This window comes from Cygnus atratus, chromosome 17, assembly GCF_013377495.2.
Source record: "Cygnus atratus isolate AKBS03 ecotype Queensland, Australia chromosome 17, CAtr_DNAZoo_HiC_assembly, whole genome shotgun sequence".
NCBI classification, from domain to species: domain Eukaryota; kingdom Metazoa; phylum Chordata; class Aves; order Anseriformes; family Anatidae; genus Cygnus; species Cygnus atratus.
In genome coordinates this window covers 7,460,075-7,481,560 of record NC_066378.1, presented here as the reverse complement: position 1 = coordinate 7,481,560, position 21,486 = coordinate 7,460,075, and the positions used below count along the sequence as shown (strand labels likewise).

General features: G+C 38.8%; 2 protein-coding genes and 1 non-coding gene across 4 annotated transcripts; 1 reads left to right on the top strand and 2 right to left on the bottom strand.

Annotated features, from left to right (window-relative positions):
• Window positions 1-5,140: 5,140 nt before the first annotated feature.
• RANBP1 (RAN binding protein 1) lies at window positions 5,141-13,554 on the bottom strand. 2 transcript variants are annotated; one of them, XM_035556989.2, is made up of 6 exons: window positions 13,425-13,554; window positions 11,980-12,116; window positions 10,387-10,544; window positions 8,625-8,753; window positions 6,480-6,545; window positions 5,141-5,528 (listed from the first exon to the last, which is right to left on the bottom strand). In XM_035556989.2, exons 1-6 carry the CDS (start codon window positions 13,437-13,439, stop codon window positions 5,404-5,406), a joined length of 630 nt encoding a protein of 209 aa, XP_035412882.1. In that variant the 5' UTR covers window positions 13,440-13,554; the 3' UTR covers window positions 5,141-5,403. The 2 variants fall into 2 exon arrangements, with proteins under 2 accessions (XP_035412882.1, XP_035412883.1); XM_035556990.2 differs by having other exon boundaries at window positions 5,141-5,525.
• On the bottom strand, window positions 6,265-6,401 carry LOC118253040 (small nucleolar RNA SNORA77). The gene has a single exon (XR_004780320.1). It is a non-coding gene; the product is annotated as a small nucleolar RNA SNORA77 (small nucleolar RNA).
• Window positions 13,555-13,662: 108 nt separating the features above from the next.
• Window positions 13,663-21,435, top strand: TRMT2A (tRNA methyltransferase 2 homolog A). Its single transcript, XM_035556988.2, has 11 exons — window positions 13,663-14,455; window positions 15,192-15,300; window positions 15,789-15,970; window positions 16,869-16,983; window positions 17,263-17,378; window positions 17,948-18,059; window positions 18,924-19,046; window positions 19,664-19,739; window positions 20,294-20,410; window positions 20,636-20,732; window positions 21,046-21,435. Exons 1-11 carry the CDS (start codon window positions 13,815-13,817, stop codon window positions 21,347-21,349), a joined length of 1,992 nt encoding a protein of 663 aa, XP_035412881.1. The 5' UTR covers window positions 13,663-13,814; the 3' UTR covers window positions 21,350-21,435.
• Window positions 21,436-21,486: the final 51 nt, after the last annotated feature.

Sequence of the window (21,486 nt, the reverse complement as noted above, 5' to 3'; positions counted from 1 at the left end):
AACTGGACTTATAGCTGAAAAAGTTAAGAGTACAATGCTTATGAAATACTTTCAGTTGGCAGACACCTGCAAAATAAAAATGTTTGCAGTACATAACACCTCACACAGAATTGTGCTAGAAACTGGTCTCTGTATTTAATACATTTGTCATTATGTTGGTTAACAACGTAACTATATACCACAAACTCTAGCTTCACTATTAACACTTTTTAAATTATTTTTAATAGAAATACTTTAAGGAACTAACATAGGTTGCCTTTTTGCTAGGAGACTGTAGCAAACTACTTACACTCGAAAGTCTTTCAAATATGAAAAGGTCTTAAGTGTCTAGTGCCCAATGTGGCAGAAGTGGACAAAAACACTCCATACTTAAATTTGCCTATTGGAAAAATACACGAGTGATTATAAATCCCTAAGATACCTCTAGCTGTAGATACTAATAATTATCCAGCTCTAAATATAAGGAGTTTTTTCTCCCGTGCTCGTCTATTTTCACAACTTGAAGATTTCCTTATGCAATTGCACAAGCTTCTCGTTTGAGAGGGCATCTTGTTTTCACTTAAACTATAGTCTGAGAAATCACTTACATGTACAATCCACTCTACAGCTGATTACTTCAAACTTCTCTTCATCAAGCAAAATAATCCTGATCTGTTGCAGCTAGTTTTCATTATCGCCTGACTCTGAAAATGATATATTGTCAAAGATTTAGTCAGGGTTAGCGAAGGACTGGATCATCCCTCTTATTCTTATTTTAAAGCAAGAGTAATTTTAGCTAAATCTAATTCGGAAGAATTTTAAATCCTACAAAACCATCATAAAGGCAAGAGTTAAAAAAAACACACCTTTACAAACACCTCACCAATTAACTAGTGCAAGTTCACACATATAAGATTTCAACAACTTAAAAGACGCTTTGAAATCAGTTTGGCTAATCAAAAATTAAGACACTAGCTGCCATATACAGCTTAGAAAACATAGCTTGCTAGAAACAAGCATGACCTGCCAGAATATACAGGCATACTGGGAACAGAAGTACATAAATGCAGGCTATGAAGCCTTCCATTTCAGATGGATTGGAGAGAGGTTTTGTTCTGTTTTTTATAATCACATTGGAAGCTGCTGACAACCCGTACAGGAGATCAAAATAACATCAGTTTTACAATCCCCCCATCTCAGTATTTACACAAACAGTTGCAATTATTCAATATAAATAAAATACCAAATGGAGTTTTCTAAACTACAAATTGGATAGCTTTTTCAAAAAAAGTTTATACTAACATTTAACATTTCCATTCAGTTATTCAGGTGAACACATTGGAACATGAAGCAGCAGAAGGCATAGCATTTCTGTTGTGGGATGTCAGAGTTCATCATGACTCATTAGCCATAAAACACAGCATCCACCTTCTGGACCTGATGGATTCTCAAACCAGGAAATCCACACTACTGCTGTACAGCTGGTCTGAGCTGCAGGTGCTGCCTCACAGGCAAGAAGGGCAGCCCAGGCTAGGGATACTTTCTGAACCAAATACTTCCCCACCATCTACACAGAGTGAGAAGAGAGCTGGTCTGTCTCCAGACCTCATCCCTTTTTGTCATCTTGGGCACATCCCCATCACAGTTCTTTCCATGGTGAAGATATATGTACAAAGTAATCCCTCATTTTTTCAACTTAATTCTTTCTATTTTTATTCAAGTCAGTTTCAAGACATTTAGAACAAAATCGGACCAACTGCTCAGACTCGTACTCTTGTATGTAAAATACAAGCATTTCTTGAGCATGTTGCATCAAAAAAAACCCACGACATTCTCATGTCTGCTTAGTGTTGAGAAGAATCTTAATTTTCTGAGGTTTTGGTATCATAGCAAATGTATTTGATACAAGCTACCTTATTGCACAGGAAAATTATCGTTTACAGTGTTAAAATACAGCAAATTGGGGTTGTTGGAAACTTGTGAATGAGACACATTGCATCATTAATGCAATCCTACTCCTGAAGAAAAAAGTGTAGTCTTCAGAATAATGTAGGATTTATAGAGAACTACCTCAAATTTGTTTTTATAATAATAAACTTAAGTCTGTTTTTAAGACTAACTACCTGTTAAGTATATAATGTTTTTTGATGAGCATCAAAAACTACTATTTTGAAGTTAAATTCTTCATTCAGGTGTCCTCAAACACTCATCCATCCATTTTTCTATACATACAACCATTAGTACCAACAAAGGCTGGGTTATTAAGCCTGGCTACATTTCATCTTTTATTAAGCCTGGCTAGATTACATCTTTTTGCACTTGAAGCAAGAAGAATTGGTACAAGCTACAGAATTTAGCACCTGACAACACTTCACTAATCTCATTATAGTTTCGTTTTATTAAAAACACATTAAAGCCTCCTAAAAAGTTTCACTTGCACTTTCTGTAAGATTTGTCATATTCCCAGTAACCTTTCAGTTATAGAAGTGCTTAAAAATTCTCTAACTGGCTACCTTAACACAACTAACTCCCCATGATTTTTGTCTACATTTAAGCATGCTAGGAGTTACCTTGCCTCGCAGGGTGCAAAAGGGAAATTAGTGAACAACAGTGTTTGTTCAACACTACCACAGCCTTGTAAAATAGCCTTCAAATAGCCTTGATTCCAGGTTGATGAAAAAAGTCCCAATACACCTTGATAAGGTGCAGAAATTATTTAAAGATTCACTGGATTTCTGTACTGTCCAAACAATGTAAAGTTTCGCAGGATCCATTCTTTGTATGACAATACCTTCAAACAGGTTCAGATATTTAAATCATATTGGTTACTGCTATTTTAAAAACTAGCATATGGCAGTTGTAGTTGCCTACAAATTCATGAAAGAATTTCTACATTACAAGCCTACCTTTTTGTCAAAGCACTATTTCCACTTTCGAGCCAAGTTTATTATTTTAAGATTCCCTATTGTCCAAAAAGACAGGCCAGATTCTGTTGTCTCGAAAATACCATAGTGAAGACGGGAAAGCATGAATGCTTAGTATCTAGTGACTACTGGAAGGGGGGTGGTGAACAAGACAAGATATATCAACTAGAACTCTACAATACTCAGTGTACAGAAAGCTATAAAAACATTTTGAGGGCATCTCTTGGAAGCTTGTGGTATGTACACATGAAACTTCATTATTAGAATGACTTAAAAACCTTACTTCACTAAGATTAACTTTTAGAATACTTACTACTTTTTAATTTGTAGTGCAGCACACCTATGGCTTCTAAATGATCAGAACATTGACTAGCCAGTCTTGAGTTTAGAAGACTGACACGTTCTTCAGCCCAACGCTATCCAGAGGGAGTATTTTACTTAGTGCTCCTCATAACTTGGCTCTTGGAGATTGCAGACTCGCAGTAAGGATGACTGTAATCCATGAACTGTAAACATGGATCAGTTAACCTAAACAGGAAGGGAAATGTCTGGAAATCAATTAAGTATGCATGAATAAGTGAAAAAGGGGGAGGGAAAGAGAAAGAAGGTAATAAAATTAAGCAGGCATTGTCAATATTGTTAAACAAATTGTTTCCTCCTGCCTTCTGCACAAGATTTGATAGTGAAATCAAACCCATACATTTTGTAGCTTCCACCACACTTTGCCCCTGCAGGCTAAAAATACATTCCCAGTAAGAGTTAACTTTAAATAAAAAGCAAATCCTTTAAATGAAAATTTAAATTTATTTTGAAGTTTTTAAATGTAATTTCTATCAATTTAGACACACTGTTTGACATTATCAGATCAGAGAATTTACAGTGACTCATGGATAAAGATTTGGCTTCTACATTCAGATGGTAAGTACTTCAGAAGAACTTGGTCTTATTTCCAAACCAGAAACACTAAAGAACATTTTTTTTTCCTTTCAACCATCTTTGTTAATTAATAGACTTTTGATATCTGCCGTACTTAAAGTGGAACATGCACAACACCAAAGGAATTACTTTGAATGAAGTGAGTACCTTAATTACAGTTCCAGACTTAAGACTAGTTCATGGTACCATCAAAAGGCAGTGCTAAGTAGAAATACAAGATTTTTTTAAACTATATTTTCCTCAAGTTGATTGCAAAGTCTGATCTACTTAGAGAGCCTTTTAATGAAGATAAAAAGGTCTTGCTATCTCATAGTAGTATCATAAATTTAGCAAGTTTTGTCCAGTTTTCATAATTGTGGGAACGGTAATAGAGAATTCCACTGCTATCTAATGCTATCCTTGTATTAGTGGTTAACAACAAAACTCAATCTATGAGACTTAAATTGTGTTGATTTTATCACTTGCTATAATTTCTTCTACTCTCTAGCAGTAACTTGAAACCAGACAAACAGTAAATGCTCGCGGGGAGAGATTTGATCAATTTGCCCATTACTAGCAAGAAGATTGACCCTCAAATGTGTACAACACAATTAATTGACTTAACTGAATGCCAGAACTCCTCCCTTCAAGAGGGACAGCCTCCTACCATGCATCATACAAGTTAATAACCACTCCAATTTTTAAAAAACAACGTAAGCTCCAAGGCCCTTAAAAAAGCTTATAAATTTTAGAGTTTAACTGTTACATGCTGACACAGGGCAAGGTACTCAAACTCCTTTGTATATGCCGTAGTGTAAGAGACCAGTACTGCCTTCAGTCAGCCAGAAGCACATCATGGAAGATCTGGGATGACAGCTACAACTTTGTGCTAGACTCAAGTGTTTTTAGTATTAACGACTTTCATAAGCAGCAGGGGTGAGATTTTGTTTCGTAAAAGGAAAATGCTACTCAGGTCTCACATAATACATTTCTTCCCCCACCTTTGTTTTCCCTGTCTAATGAAACATCAGTAACAGCATGCCAGAAATGCTCTATCAGCTGATGCCACAAGTCTGCTGTATTTCAAGAAACACAGACACAATCCCTGCTCAGGAACACACAGCAGGAAAGGGCGTGAAAGGTCTGTTACATTACAGTTTCAGAAACCATAAAAAACACGTATGCAGTCTTAATCTTCCCTGTTGGTAAAGTCTGTGAACCTAGTCAATCCACAGGTATGATGACATGAATCTCAACACCCAATGAAACAAATGTATTCATAAGCCTTTAAAGTATATAGAAAACTCAGTTCTGTCCTCTGATGCTGTTTCAAGTTTGTTTTATTCACTCTTTTGGATGACCATAAATAAGTGTTTCCACTATGGAAAAGAAAGTTAGCACAGTACATTTTCATGACTGGGGAATGGATTTTCTGAAGACATCTTCAAAAGGGCAAAAGCTTAGAAAAAATAACCTGAACATTGAATTCAGTTCCTTATAAAGTCCCTTGTAAAAATAAAAATTAAAAAAAAAGAAAAAAGGAAGAAAAAAATTATAAAGGAAAAACTGCAAGGCCCAGGATGATTTATTGCTTTTCTTCATTTTTTTCCTTGGTCTCTTTCTTCTCAGCTTCTTTGCTCTCTTCCTTTACAGAAAGCTCTTCTAGTTTTTCAGCAACTTTGTCAGCGCTATCATTTTTGTCTGTGCCTGCTAAGAGATCAATGACAAAAAAGTTACATACAGGCAGCAGTCAATTTTCCTATAACAGGGGAAGTAGAAGCAGAGGATAAGGAGGGTGTGGTTGATAAGGAGAGATGGCTGGTATTTAGAATAAGAACAAAAGCAAAGAAGTTATTTACTGATCAATGGAATGATTTATTCTGTTTCTTCTCCTTTAGTAGATACCTCTGATGCTAGTGTGTAATCATAGTGACAGAGAAACATGTAACATTTGGTCTGCTTTGATGCTACTAGCAACAGACTCCATACAACATCCAGTCAAGTAGATGTCTTCAGTCCCTAGCTTTTGCCGATCTTAAATTAAAAACATCCTTATGAAACCCAAGTTCCCCCAGTTTGAAACTGAGACAGACAGGAAGTTCTTAAGACTGAAAAATGCTCATGTAAATATCAGGAGCATTGACTGCAGACTGCTTGTAATCTGTACTTCAGGAAGATGGAAATGTTTATTTTACAAGGTAAGCTGTCTTGTCACAGAGACAGCTACAAAATGCAATGAATTAAGCTGTTAAATAAAAAAGACCTGTGAAGAAATGCTACAGCTTCATTTACATTAACAATTATAAGAACAGAGTATCCTGCTTTCATGATTCCCTCCCAGAAATTTCACAAGTAAACTGGAAGGAAACACCACTGTGGTTGCAGTGCTCACAGTTCATTTGTGTACTACGAACCAGAAATGCTTCTTTAGTAGCAGTTCCAAAAAATCCATGTCCCAAAAGCAATTGTAACAGCCTTCTACAAAAAAGAAAGAAGGCATTTGTCATGCCTGTGAGCTACTACTCTCGCAGACAGAAAAAGCACCTGAACTGAAGCCTGCAGTTCGGTACAGAGTGAGTCTGCTCAAGCACAATGATACTCCAGGGGGCTATAAGCACTCAAAAAGAGTAGCATGGTACAATACTTAAGACTTAACCTTACCTTTCTTTGCTCTCTTGTCTACTTCATTCCTGCATTCTTCAAACTTGGCCTTGAATTTCTGCGCATCTGTTTCAGTAAAGACAATATTTATTAGCTTTATCTCCTTGTAACATTGAATACTTCAAGTCTTTCCTCAAAATCAGAAGTTCTGCGTAAACAAAACTGGCAGGCACTTATAAAGTGACCTAGTTTAAAATCAGAGTGCTGTGCAAAGTTCTCCAATCCCATCTTTGTGCAGAAGCAGTTTGTCTTGAGCAAGTCTAATAGAGCCTCCTATTTTGCACCTTGAAAATATTTAACACAAGACTCCAGAAAGAGCTGTTCTGTAGTCCAGCTATCCCTGCCCTTTAAAAATAAGGATGACAGACTGCTAATATGACTGTGCAGAAGACTGAGGATTAGCCTTGAACTACCCTCCATCTCCACTATGTTACACCCCAGAAGAACTTCAGATCTGTACCATAACTTATGGCCTCAGCATTAAGTACTGAAGATAAAGCCTATTAGTAGAGCATTCAGATTCAATACCCAAAGACCTGGACTTAAATTGCTCCTGATTACAGTAGCTAGGGAAGCACAGATTCCTCATATGTCTAAGTTGCTTAATCAAGCTACAATAAATAATGTTTATACAAAAATAAAACAAGCAATGAGAGACAAAAACTGATCAGTCAAGGTACTTTCTAACACCAGAACTATAAAAATGGTAATGCGGTATGCCAGCTTGGTACTACTGACCACATGAGGTCACTGTTGCCCCACAGTAAATTCAGAAGCCACCATGAAACTAGCTCAGGAAAATATTAACTCTTTTTGAGATGCTTAAAGAAAAGATACATGAAGGGTACATTTATGCCTGTTCACCTATTATTTGCTTAGTCAGTATTGCAAAGGGTAAACACACAAAGAGGACAACTCTATCAATACAGAAGACAATACCATTAATAATCTATACAACCTCTACTGAAGAGAGGGAAAGACTTTGCAAAGATAGGCAAATAATTACCCAAACCTTTTCATTTCGTATTTGGTTAAGAAGCAAGCAAGCACTAAGCAGGTGGACCACATTTTTATGTGGCTAAACAATATACTAGAGACTTGAGGAAAAGAAAGCAAGCAATGAGATCTAAATTCTTCCTTGATGCAGGCAAATCCATCCCGTGGGTATGCAAGCAAGATAGTATTTCTCTCACAACATTTCCATATAGCAACTACAACACTATCAACATGTACACAATGTACACTATCAACATTAAAAAGGTTAGCCTATACATAGAAGTTAGACACCAAGCAAAAAGTAAAAGCCAAGCTGATTGCACTACTGTATAAAATATGCTGGACTAGAAAGGGTGCATTTCAAAATACAGAGCTACTTTATTACTCATCTAGCATACAGAAAGAAAAGGTGGCTAGTACACTAGCTACTTGTGTGGTAGGTAGTAAGGCAACAATATTTTTCATTTTTTTTCCCCCCTCTTGAAAAAAAGAAAACTCCTTGAATCATTCCAAAAAGCTGGAAAAGCTGCAGTGGCACTCAGCCCTACTAGCTGATCCACATGTAATTAGGGACCTACTCTATTCTGGTAGTCAACATAGTCACTCCAGAAAAAAACACCAACTAGTATGAGAGTCAGGTTTGATTTCATTAACCAAACATTCCATTTAATCAAAACTAAGATGCTACATCCTTTATTTTATAAAAATATCTTCCGCTAAGACAGATGGACCACATCTCAGGTCAGTATTTCCTTTCCTTGCTTCTAACACAAGAATGGAGTCTTAACTAGAACTGAGTAACTGAGACAAATGAAAACAAGCTGCATGTACTAAACTCTACCCCCACAGCACTACTGCTTTTAGTTTTACTCTAACTAGCATTACACTTGCATGAAATGGCTTAAGTTAAAAAAGTTTCCTAGAGCATAAAGCTCTGTAAATATCACTCAGGATCTAATTATTATACTTTATGTCAGTACATATGGTGAAATGATTAACTGACTTCTCTCAGTTAAAGCAGTAATTAGCTATTGCTACTGTGCAGCGCTAAGTTATGCTTTATGTACAACAGAGGTTTACAGTAGTGTTCAGACCTGTAGCGTAACATACAGCATACAATCAACACAAGTTCAGCACCAGTCCACTTACTTTCCGCATTTAAAAAACGGATTGCCAGAAGTTCAGGCTTGGGGCTTTCATCTGCAAAGTCAGCATGTGTGTTCCAGACCCATGCCCTGTCGCTTCCAGCATTAGGCTTCAGCTCCATTAAGGGTGTGACTGAAAAGCAAGCATTAAAGTGGTACAGAGCACAAGAGTAAATGTCTTCCACACCAGCCTCCGTACATCTTATGGACAGCTGACTGTGATGCTTATGTAAAGCACTTTACAGAAAAATACTTTTTGATACATAGAAAACAGTGTCCAATATAATTTTCTTTACATCCTCAAATAAAATGATGCAACACCATTACTATATAAAAGAATGGTGGATTCACCATTATTTAGTTAAGAAATGGAGTTTGATTCAATTCTGTTTTAAAAGATGACTGCTGTACTGTAAGAGATGCAGACACTAAGCACAACTCTGAGAAACAGTCAAATAGTTTATGAAGAAAAGGCACACAGACAGAAAAACAGCATTCTTCTGCGCACTGAAAATAACACACTACCCATGTCTGAAAATCTGAAGATAGTCAACTCAGTCCCTTGCATTTTTTAATTTAGAGATGGGATTACATTTTGTTTCACTTAATGTTTGCATAAATGAAAAGAGTCCTTTTGTCTGTATGTGAATCACCATAAATTCAGTAAAGAATACTGCAAGCAGTTTTTCCAGGAAAAAAATTGATTACATGGACACTATAGATTTGTCAATTATGACCAGTTTTGCACACATGCAACAGTTATTTTCCTAAACAAAGGGTTTATACCTATTGGTTGCTGACTATGCTGCTTTTCTATTAACCATTTTTACTATACAGGAACACCTGAGTTCTCTGAAGTCTGACCTTCTGAAAAGATTTGCCCAAAGAAAATAATCGTTGTTTCTGACTACAGATTTGTATTAAGTTATATTAAACAAGTCCTTCAAACTTACCTAAATGTAAGTTAACTCCACAGATACCTTTATATAAACCTACGTACTACCAAAGCAATCAGGTAACATGAAGCATTACCAAATTGGTTTACTTGTTGCTAAATTGACTTTCAAATTTGTTTTCACTTCATGTTTATTTTTATTCAAAGAGAATCAAAGGAACAAACCCCTCCTGCTCCATCAGCTCTCAATACATATTCTTTTTGAATAAATCAGCTGAATGTACCCCTTTCATTTCAGTCTGCTTCACTAGCAGAGAAAGGCAGCCAGACGAGTTTAGCACCTCAGTATCTGCCTTCAAATGGTTAAGTATTGTTTCTACCATTTCAGCCATTTAACTCAGGATGCTAAATTATTACAATTGCTCTCAATATTTTGTTTTTAAATGAATGCAGAAAGTGGAGGCCTCAATACTGTTCATTATAAGGAATGTATGTTCTGGCTTGTTTTCATAAAAGAATGAGAAAGTAAGCAAACATTGTCTGTCTACTCAAGATAAACTTAAGTGTCTTTAGAACACCATTAGTCTAAAGAAAGAAAGAGTAACGCTTTCAGAGTCAGCATTGCAGGCTGTTCCCAAACCCAACTACAGCTTCCTTACACTAATAAAAATAAGCGCTCATGGTTTTGATACTTGTAGTCTTGTGCACAGAGCAAGACACGACTACATTTACAGTAATGTAAGTTAGACATCTGCTTTAAGATGCAGCAATTCTCTAGCTGCTACTAAAAAGCCACTGGACTCTTAACCTTCAGTGTATGAAGCTTCATCAGGCTTTTTCAAAAAAAAAAAAAAGCAAATATATAACATACTGTAATGGTTTGCACAGATTTTTAGGGTTTTATCCCTCCTCATGAGGAGGCGAATTGTTCCCTTCTCCTTGTGTTTCAGGAGTTTTACATCACCAGTTCCTCGTTCTTTCCATTCTGGTAGGTCATTCTCAGACGCAAATCGGAAAAGTTTTGCTCGCCTTAAAGAAGAGAGAATTTCAGAAGTTAGCCTGTATGTAGGAACACTTACTGAAACAACATGCTCAATTGTACAATACAGTGGATTTTTATTTAAAACCACGTGATTTTTTTTTTTTTACCCAGGCTTTTATTCAGCATGTAGCATTAGAAACTGATATTATATATTCAAGGTTAATAACAAGCCATTAGGAAATACATAACATACACTATACTTCGTTATGTCCTGGACACGCTTTTGGGGAGAATGATAAACATATCTGGTGTACATAATCTTTTAAATTAATGAATAATTAACAGACTTTGCTATAGCTACCATTTCTAGGTAAATATTAGGAAACAATTGCTTGAATGAAGAATACTGCTGGTTGGCTGTAGCAATCAAACAGCTACATCAAGACTAAGACTCTTGTACAATTCCAAGCCCAGTGTTTGATCTACGGTTAACAAAGTGCCTCACCCTCCAGAGCCACTCATTCCCCTTCATCTCCAAACCCCTAGCTATTGCTATTCTTCAAGTTAGAATAAAAGAAACTTAATGCTGCACTGCAGTGCAGCATACCTGCTTCAGAACTTCATTCTTTAGTTTTCCAAGATGGCAGTGTGTGTACCAAAGAAGAAACAGCAATAGTTTGGGAAATTAGTCAACACTGACCTTAGAGAGAGAGTCTGAAGAGCTTAAGACACTGCTAACATGAAAAAAAGCACCTGCTCACACTACAGGATAAAATGTATCTATCCTCATGCCCAAGCAACACTAATTCCAAATAGGTACATCTCAGGTAAAAGCACAAATTCTACATTGGTCTTCTGGATGTAGCAAGGAAGCATCAATATGGAGACACAATTTAAGAACTTCAGAAGTGCAGTCTTTGATGCAAGCAGAAGTTAGTGGTCACTAAAGAAATGTTCAGGAAGAAGCTCAGTGTTCTACTTCTCTATATAAGAAGGGATGGGACTTATAATTAAAAAGATTCTTCAAGAGAAGGTGTCAGATGTTAGACTTCTAACATAGGCTCTGATGCAGATGAACTACTGTGGTCGAAAGCAAGTCATTCCTTCTAAGCCCAAATGGCACTACGTAACTCCTCTAGTTTTAGCTACCAGAACAACCAGCATTCAAAAAGAGATCCTTCTCTCTCATTTGTTTTATACTGTGATTACACACCTTCACACCTCAAATTATTACCCAAGTTAATGCTTTCTTTTAGGCTAAACAAAACAATATTAAAGCCAGAGTCATAGTATCAGCTCCCTTGCACTGTTCCAGACCTTAATCAGTTTCCTGGGGCATTATTGTCAATCATTCCCCAACTCAATCTCTGTGACCACACTAAATACCAGCCTTATTCCTAACTAGTTAACCAGCTTTTTCATAACACATTCAAGTTAAAGTCTAATAACCAGCTAGATAATACGCAGAAATATTCTACTTACATCTTAAAGAGCTCTTCCTCATCCTCTTCCAGAGTTTTTATTTCTTGCTCAGGAAGGGAAACTATAGGCTCAAACTGAGGATCATGGTTAGAATCATCTGCATTTTCAGTAGAAGTATCGTGCTCCTCATGTGTTTCCTGGAGAGGGAAGATGGGGAAAAAAAACAGAAAAATTTATTATATACTTTAATTCAAGACTACTCAGTGATTAAAAATTAGTAACTGAAATACCTTCTAACAATAAACCAAAGTTGTAGATGAAAATGAATTGCTTTAAGGTCAACATACAATTACACGAAGAAAAAAGTAGTCTTGCAGAACTAGACGTTTTAGTTCTACCCACTAGCTTCTGGCAATGGAAAAGTTTCACCAATTATTTTTCCTGCTGAATGTGTTTTATGCTTCTAATACACTAGTGCTTCTTAGTAGCTAATGACCTATCACTACTGAGGGGAAAAAAAAATAGCAAAAAAAACAAGTACTGCAGCTTAAGAGACATTTTACATCCAGAAAGGCAGCATAAGTTCATTATTCTCATCTTATGTATTAGAATTTCCAACAATCTGAGGTGTTTTTGAAGCACAGTTGCAACACTCATGAAATAGTTTTTTTTCCTTTACGACTACACTCTTTGGGGGAGCTTTAATGGGTAAATGGCCAAGACGAGACTTCCCATCTGGTTGCTGGGGAACCAGCCCTAACGTTCCCCGAGATTCAGAATCCCTCAGCGTGCGGCTAGCAAACAAACAGCAGCCACCTCCGGCGCAGCCTGCGAGGGGAATTCATCCGCAAGCGTAATGAGGCCGCACGCGGTTAGCTCAGGTGAAGGGACCCGATGTGGCTGGTTTGTTGTTGCTGTTTGAGTAACAAAAAGAAAAAAAAAAAAAAAAGGTGAGGGAGGGCAAAACGCGCTGCAAATGACTCCTGATAGCCAGAGCCCAACCAGCACAGGCGGGACGGGAGCCGCGGGCTCGGGCAGGCCCTGCGGGGCAGTGGCCAGCCCCAACTCCCGCCGACGGGGCCGGGCCGAGGAGCAGCGGCCGCTCAGCGCCAGGCCAGGCCCTGGCGGCGGCCACGTGCGAGCGGCGCCCGTTACAACGGCAGGCCCGAGCCCGCCGCGACAGGCCCGCGGCACAGGGACTGCTCCCCCTTCACTGAGAGGGGATTAAGAGAATGGGGGGAGGCAGCGGGGCGCCTCTCCCCTCAGCACCCAGGCGGCCCCTGAGGAAGGCCGCGGCCTCTGAGCGTGACGGAGCGCGGGGGGGGGGGGGGGGGGCGCTAAGGCCGCGGCCTCCCTCAGGCCTCACCTCCACCTGTTTCCGTTACTCCCCTCCCCCACCCCACGGCCCCCTTCCCACTCCCCCGACCCCCCCCCCATATCCCCCTCAGCGCCCCCCGCTCCCCCTGAGCCCGCCCGTTAGTCGCCACAGAGCCGCGCTCCCGCACCTTGGTGTCCGCCATGGGCCCGGGCTCGCTGCGCTCCGCTCGCCGCCGCCGCGCTTCCTGCCGCGCGCCCCCGCCCCTCCCGCCTTTACCTCATGCCCGCGGCCCGCGCCGCCGCAAGGCCCGATGGGAAACGGCCCCCGCCCCGCCCCGCCGCGCTCCCTGCAGCCCCCGCGCCATGGCGGCGCCCGCCCCGCGCCACGGCCTAAGATGGCGGCCGCCTGCCTGAGGAAGCGCCGCGGTTCGCCGCATTGTGGTTTATTTCGGTTTTTATGAGTGACGCGGGGCTTGCGAAAGGGGGATCAGGACTAAAAAACAAACTAAAAGTTAACTGGCTTCTCCTGTAGGAAACACCGAGCACTGCGGCGCGGCTGGGCTTCAGCAGGCGGCGGGATGGAGGTGGCTGTGCCGGCCGGTAACGGCGCGGCCGGGCCTGAAGAGGAAGGAGGAGGAGGAGGAGGAGGAGATGATGGTGGTGGTGGTGGTGGTGGTGCTGCTGCTGCTGGTGGCGAAGGAGGAGGAGGAGGCGGCACCGGGGGGGACCCCACACCTGGCCCCGACGTGTACGGGTACACCAAGGGAGAGCTGTTCACCTCTGAGATCTATAAAGTGGAAATACAGAACCTGCCGAAATACATTGGCTTCAACGACGTGAAAAAGTTCCTCGCCAAGTATGGGCTTAGCCCCCACAAGATCAAACTCTTCGGGCGGCAGACGTTTGCCTTCGTGACGTTCAAGAGCGAGGACGAGCGGGACAAGGCCGCACGGGCACTGCATGGGGTGCTGTGGAAGGGCCGGGTGCTCAGCGTCAGGTTGGCCAAGCCCAAGGCCGACCCCATGGCGAAGAAGAGGAAGAAGGCCGAGGGGAGTGAGGCAGGGGAGGCAAAGCGGCCGGCCCCGTCGGCGGCTGGCCCCGAGGAGCCTCTCAGTAAGCAGATAGCCGATGTGGTGACTCCGCTGTGGAGCGTGCCCTACGCCGAGCAGCTGGCCAGAAAGAAGCAAGAATGCGAGCAAGTGCTGCAGAAGCTGGCAAAGTAATTAATGCCTGGTTGTAAAGCTGCCCTGGGTCTTTTGAGACATGGTTACGGTGGGATAGAGCTAAGTTTGAGCAGATTGTAATCTCTAAGATAAAGCTGGTTAGAGGGATGTCAAAAAACAAATCCCAGACAAAGTAAATAAAAGATCATCTGTGATGCTAGGGCTGAAGAAGTGCTCCAGCTGGCAAAGCTTGCTGTTGCTGTTCTTGGTTAGCTTCGCAAGATCACTAAATGAAAGGACTTCATTTTGGGAGTCCGTACTGCCATGGGCCTAAACAGAAAGATGTTTGTGCCCCTGAAGTTAAAAAAAAATGTGCACCCGTCAAATGATTTAAGAGGCAATCTGTAGAGAAGGCAAAATACCATTAGGGTTTTCTCCTAGATAATCCCCTCATTTTTTAAGTCTGGTCTTCGCAGATCAAAGTATCTTTTCCATCATTTGCCCTAATCATCTAGATAAAATTGGAATTCTGTTCGTGCATCAGTACCTTGCCAAATCTAGTAGTAACCTTTGTAACTACATTAACTCTTCTTTTGCTAGGTTATGGTTGTTGTAAAATTGGAGGGTTTTTCTCTGTTAAACAAAGCATTTATTTCAGAAGAAATATTCTTCCTCTGGCAATCTGATACTTTCTTATGCCCTAGCTTAAAAAGGAAAAAAAAATATTGTGCAACAGTTAACTTTACTTTTTCCAAGTGTGTACTTTTAAATGTTTGTTTTTGATTTGGGCAGGGAAATAGGAAATAACAACAGAGCGTTATTACCTTGGCTGTTCCTGCAGAAGCAGAAGTATAATAAAATGTGTTGCCCGGTAGAGGGAGTGAAAGCATCACCGTTACAGGTAATGTAATCCTAGGTTGAGGATGGAATGGGGTTGATGAGCTCAGGGCTAAATTGATTATTTGGTCTTAAGAGACTGCAGACGAACTGAGTATTTGTCTTTATTGTGTAATGAATGATGAATTTTAGACATCATAGCCTTTCGTGTAAATAGTGTATGGAAATATTTACAGGAAGCAGAGAAACAGTTAACTGGATATTCTACCTATAAAATGAGCATGCTGTCCCCAGAAGTTTGTGTTGTAAGCTAATACAAACATATTTCAAAGAATGCAGTATTGTGCTCTTAGAATGACATGATTTACTTAATACTTTTTCATTATTGTGGTTAGTTCTCATACATGAAAGTTTAGGAATATCTCCCATATGAACTGAAATGTCTTGTGGCCTTTTGCAAGTTCGTTTAACCATGTGAAGGTTTTAGGACAAACTTGGCATGTACAAGTAAGTGCTGTGTAAGTATCTTACATAACTTTATTTTAAATCTAGACCGAATATCGCAACAAATGTGAGTTCTTGATTGGGATTGGTGTAAATCAGGAAGACAAAACTGTGGGTTGTCGTCTTGGCAAATATAAGGGTGGTACGTGCGCTGTAGTGGAGCCATTTGATACTATTCACATTCCTGCTATTGCCAAAAAAGTAGTAAAAGCATTTCAAGACTACATAAGGTGAGCATAAGTAAATTGAATTTTCTGTAAATGTTTTGATGTCTTAAATACTCAAAAATATTCATAAAATTAAATATGAAAAGTTTAGTGTTTGTTCTGAGCTTTATGACCTAAGGATATACCAGTCTCATTCTTTAGCAGTTCTTTGACGTTTACATCTTGTGCCTTGATCACTGGGTGTATGTCCCTTGCTCTTGCTCAGCTGTTTTGAGATGGAGGGGCAGATACCAGCATAACACAGCTTTATTGCTAGCAATGAGATACGTAGGTCTACAAGTGAAAGTGCCTGTTATTTAAGAGCTTTTTCCAATAACTGTAAAGAAAATTTTATTCTGAAAAAATCTTGTTAAAAGAGGAATTTGAACAACAAAAGTCAATTGCGTGCTTTGTTGATTTAGAGAAGAATCAGCCTGGAAGTCAATAAAACAAAAGTGGTTACTTTGCGAGCAGTCACATTTTTTACAAAAGGAGCAGTTGCTTTAAAAAGCAGTTAAATTCTGAAAAATGGAAACTCAGAATAATCATGAATATGGAAAGTTTCAACTTAGCGTGGAACACAGAAATTGATAAAGGCATTTATAAAAAGTTGTGTCGTTCCCTGAGTGTGGTGAGAGGCTGCCTATATCCGATCCGTAATTTTGGATGAGTTAAAATGGATAAGAGGTAAGCGAATTGTGAAAGCTAGGGAGAGATTATTTTGCGATTGGAGATCTATTAATCTCTTTTTTTTCTTAATTAAGATTTGGAAGTCATTCTTCTCTTGACAAATCAATGTAGTCTCCGTTTGTACTTAACATTTTTCATCACTTTGCATGGTGAGCTGCTTTTGTTTCAATCAACTTGAATGTCATGCAAAAAATAGTTCTTTGTTAAGTAACTGAGCTTCTGAAAATTGCAGGTCAACTCCTTACTCAGTTTACAGCCCAGAAACCTATGAAGGTCACTGGAAACAGCTCACAGTCCGTACCAGCAGGAATGGCCACATTATGGCAATTGTTTATTTTAATCCTCAGGTATTTAAGATGATATATAATGTGCAGCCCAGACGCACAGTTTTAAATTACATAAATCTGATTTTATAAATAGTGAATGTGAAAGAGAAATAGACTAATGACTTAGCGTGGTTTACTCTGCATTACTGCTTTTTCATTTAGAATAATCTGATATATGCAAATGAACAATTAATGTATGCCTTCTTTAAGCATATAGAAGTATATGACAGGCATACACTAAATCATATCTTCTAAGTCACTAAGATTATTATTCTCTCTCTTTTCAAATGAAACCTTTAGAAATTAAGTAAAGAAGAGCTAGCTGACCTAAAAGTCTCTCTGGCAAAATACTTCACTGAAGGGACGGGAAGGGACAGTGGCATTACTTCTCTGTACTTTGTGGAGGAAGGCCAAAGGTAAGGAACTTGCTTTTGCTTTGGGGAGTTTTGGTGGTAGTGGGATTTTTGTCGTTTGCTAATTCCTAAAAGTAGCAGCAGCATTATTACTTTGCTTAACAGTTATTTACCTTTTCCACAAAATACTCCTGAATCTTCCAGTTTTCCTGTAGCGGTCGCTGAGTAAAGGCAGCTAGGGTTTTCATGGGTTGAACCTGCTACTAGTTGGTGGCCGTCAAACTGTGGAAGTGTTTGCTGTATTAGATGGCTACTTACTGTTATCAACAAGTAAACTGTCTTTTTTTTCCCCATTTTATGTAATTTGTCATCTCTTCATCATCTTCCACAGAACACAAAGTCCACATTATCTTCATCTAGAGACAATGTAGGTCAAACTGTTTGTGTCAGTGGAACGAGATTTATAAGAAAAAACTCCAAGGTGGTCTATAAAAGAATGTGATAAATGTTGCAACGTTATAAATTACTGTGTAGTAATACAGTTTTTAAGATGACTACAGCTTTGGTAAAAAAAATGTAACAAACATAATTGCTTGCTTTTGTTTGTTTGTTTGTTTCTCCCCTTCTACCAGGAAATCTCCCAATCTAGAAGACTTGCCTTTGGAGCATGTGGCTGGTGATAAGTACATATATGAAGAACTTCTTGGCCTAAAATTTAGAATTTCTCCTCATGCATTTTTTCAAGTAAGGATGATACTAAGTTTCTAATTTACCTGGATTTGCATTGTTGTCTCTAAGATTGGCTGTTGCAGTGTAGTGAGATACTACATATTTAAGAGATTCAACCTTCTATATGTTTCCAAAATGTGATTCTTCCCTTTGAACGCTTTTAAGCTTCAACAAGTAAGTAGTCTCTGCTATGTAAATGGAAGGTAACTACTGAAATAGGAAGGAAATATGTTACCACCTGGGATCATAAATACATTGAAGATAAGCTGTATTTTCTATTATTTGCCTTAGATTTTAGGCTACTATTATGCATTTATTTATTTATTTTCATCTGGTGGACTTTACTTGCCCTTTAAGTTAGAGAATGCAAAATAGAGGCTCTGGTTTAGTGAACTTGCTGTATACCCTTCCTTAACAAGAAGGCACGATTACAGCATTTATATTAAAGCAGGTTTACAGATGAGGTTAAAATAAAGCTTGCTGAATGTCTTGTCATGGTTATATTCTCCTGGGTTTGAATCTTTACTCATTCCATTCCTGTTCAAGGACCGGAAGTATTTTTAAAATCCTTTGTTTTGTAGCATTTTGCTTAATGATTTTTTTTTTGTTATCTCCTCTAGTTTTCAAACTTACTTTTTAGGTACTGTAGAAAATGTCTTGTTTTCAGTGGAATATAGATACCAAAACATTCCTTCTCAGAAAGAAATGAATGAGACTTTTAGGATGCAATGGTGACATCGTAGATCAGTTATATATGATGATAACTTATGTGTGAAGTTGGTTCTTAAAAAGAAAAAAATAATTTGCTTTTAGAAGACTTATTAAAAAAACATTTACTATTTATGAAGAGGTAGACCTACTTGACATATAATTTCACAGGTAAATACACAGGCTGCAGAAGTTTTGTATACTGCCATTAGGGAGTGGGCACAACTGAGCCAAGAGAGCACAGTACTTGACATTTGCTGTGGTACAGGAACTATTGGGATTTCTTTAGCCAAGGTGAGTAACATCTCTTCCTGGATATAACCTACAATTAACAGTCAGGTGTGAATCTTTTGTTGTGCTTATAATGAAAGAAAATACCTGATGTACTTGAAATGAAATGCATAGTATCTTAAGTTTTAAAATAAATTTCTAATTAAATTGCCTGCAGCTGTTTTAACAAATCATTACAAAAGCTCACTCTTATGTTAAATACCCTAAATTATCTTCAGATTCAGTCAAAAGAGCATGGAAAATTTACTGGAAAAGATTTGTCCACTTAACTAGTTAGAGCTTTCTCACAAATCTTTAGATATGAATAACCAATATTTATTATACTTGCATATTTTATGAAGCGGAGTAAAGAGCATAAAGGAAGTTTGGCCCTCCAAAAAAAACAAAAACCTACCATAACAGGAGTCTAATGGAATAGATGATGTTCATCTGAGAATTTCGGTCAAAAAGCCCCTGTTATTTGTACAGGTCTCTTCATGGACTCTTTTCTAGCTGCAAGCTAGAAAACTAACCACCTGTAAGTCAAAGTTCACATGCAGTAGTTAATTGCTGATGCTATGAATAACCGTTATATTTACATCTCTGTACCATAGGCTGACCTTTTTCCCTTGATTCTGTAGAAAGTAAAGAAAGTGATTGGAATTGAACTCTGCCAAGAAGCTGTGCAGGATGCCAAAGCGAACGCCCAGATAAATGGTTAGTTAAGCTAAAATTCTAAGATCTTTGTTTTCCAAGCATAGTTATTTCCAAGCATTCTTTGTTTTCCAAGCATAGTAGTTACATAGTTAATTCTTCTTCACCGGATAGGTGGATAGGGAGCTTGGAATTACATGTTTTTGATAGTAATCTTGTCCATTTTAACTATTTCTCCTGAAAACAAGTATGCTAATCTCTGCAGTCATTTTTCTTGTTGACTAACAGCCAACATTACCTTTTTTTTCTTCTAAACTAGAATATTTCAATGTAAATATGAAACAAAGCTCCTTCTAGCCTCATAAACAAAACTCTTTAACAGCATCTATTTTTCATGGGCTTTTGCTTTATTCTAGATAACGGAGCATGCTTAAGTTATTGCTGTTTAAATAATTTGAAGTACCAGTCAGTGGTTGTTTATGTTACAATGGGATCAGGGTAGACCAAATAACCCGTAGTTTCTAAGATATAAGACTTCAATATCCAACTTGAGTGTAATGAAAGATGTTTTGGCTTGGTAAGTACTCCAATTAATACCTTGTTTCTTTGTTTAATAGAACTGAATAACATCGAATTTCATTGTGGGAAGGCTGAAGATATTGTTCCTTCCTTAATTAACATATTAGCTCCCCAGAACCTAATTACCATTGTAGATCCGCCACGAGCAGGACTGCGTAAGTTTACCTTCTCTGTTTTAAGTCCATTCTCCTAGCTGATGTTTAGTAGCGTGCCTAAGAAAACAGGAGCAGAACAAATAAAGTGGGAGGCTTCAACTATAACTTGAAGCAGCTGAGTATTCCACTAGTTTTGTTCATGCTGGAGTACAACCTGGAATACTTCTGGAAGTCTGCTGATGCACACAAAACTCGCTATCAGCTCTCTTGCTTTTGATCATCTAGATTCCAAGGTAATCCTTGCAATTAGAAGAGCTGAACAGCTGAAGAAGCTTATCTATGTATCCTGTAATCCCAGAGCTGCAATGAATAACTTCATAGAGTGAGTAACTCTTGTATAAATAAGTAAATATGGTAAGAAAAATTGCTTTTTGGGGTGGAGGGCTGAGGCTGGCTTTTAAGTCATGTTTACTGAGGTTTTTTCACCGTAGAACAGCTGACAGCTGCTACAAAGCAAGCTTGGAGCTGTGTTACCTAATAATGTGTAATAATGGAAATATTAGGGGTGCTGACTAACCGTATAATGGAATGAGGCTAGGGAAAGAAAAACCTTTCTTAGAAGAGTAGTAGTATACTCTAAGTGATGAACAGTACACTAAAGTACTAATACAGTTCTGTTCCCCTTTCCCATCAAGTCTTTGCCGGGCCCCTTCCAACCGAGTCAAAGGAGCCTCTTTCCGTCCTGTTAAAGCGATGGCTGTGGATCTCTTCCCTCAGACCAGGCACTGTGAGTTACTGATATTCTTTGAAAGGGTTGAATATGCAAACGGAAGCTCCGCAGAAACAAAGCCTGATGATACTCAAGTCACAACAGCAGGATGTGATTCAGAGTGCTTGGACAGTACCAACCCATCTAATGTTGATGCAAGCCAGACAACTTCTATGGATACATGCATGGATACAACATCCAAAGAGAGGGAATCAACTCAAGTCCTGTGAGATACCTACCAGAAACTGCTTTTGCTTGTTAACTGCTTCAATAACATTGTTGCTGTAACACCTAGGTAATAAATCTCTACAACAGAGTGATTGCAAGGCTTCCAAGTTATTTCATCGTAATACTAATTTGAATTAAA

Coding starts and splice junctions, on each gene's coding strand:
- RANBP1 (XM_035556989.2), bottom strand. Junction 8,754..10,386: donor AATCTGTGCAAACCATTACA/GTATGTTATATA, acceptor CTTGCTTTTCAG/TCACACCCTTAATGGAGCTG. Junction 5,529..6,479: donor AGACAAGAGAGCAAAGAAAG/GTAAGGTTAAGT, acceptor TTGATCTCTTAG/CAGGCACAGACAAAAATGAT.
- TRMT2A (XM_035556988.2), top strand. CDS start 13,815: ATGGAGGTGGCTGTGCCGGCCGGTAACGGCGCGGCCGGGCCTGAAGAG. Junction 20,411..20,635: donor TCCGCCACGAGCAGGACTGC/GTAAGTTTACCT, acceptor TTGATCATCTAG/ATTCCAAGGTAATCCTTGCA. Junction 20,733..21,045: donor GCAATGAATAACTTCATAGA/GTGAGTAACTCT, acceptor TTTCCCATCAAG/TCTTTGCCGGGCCCCTTCCA.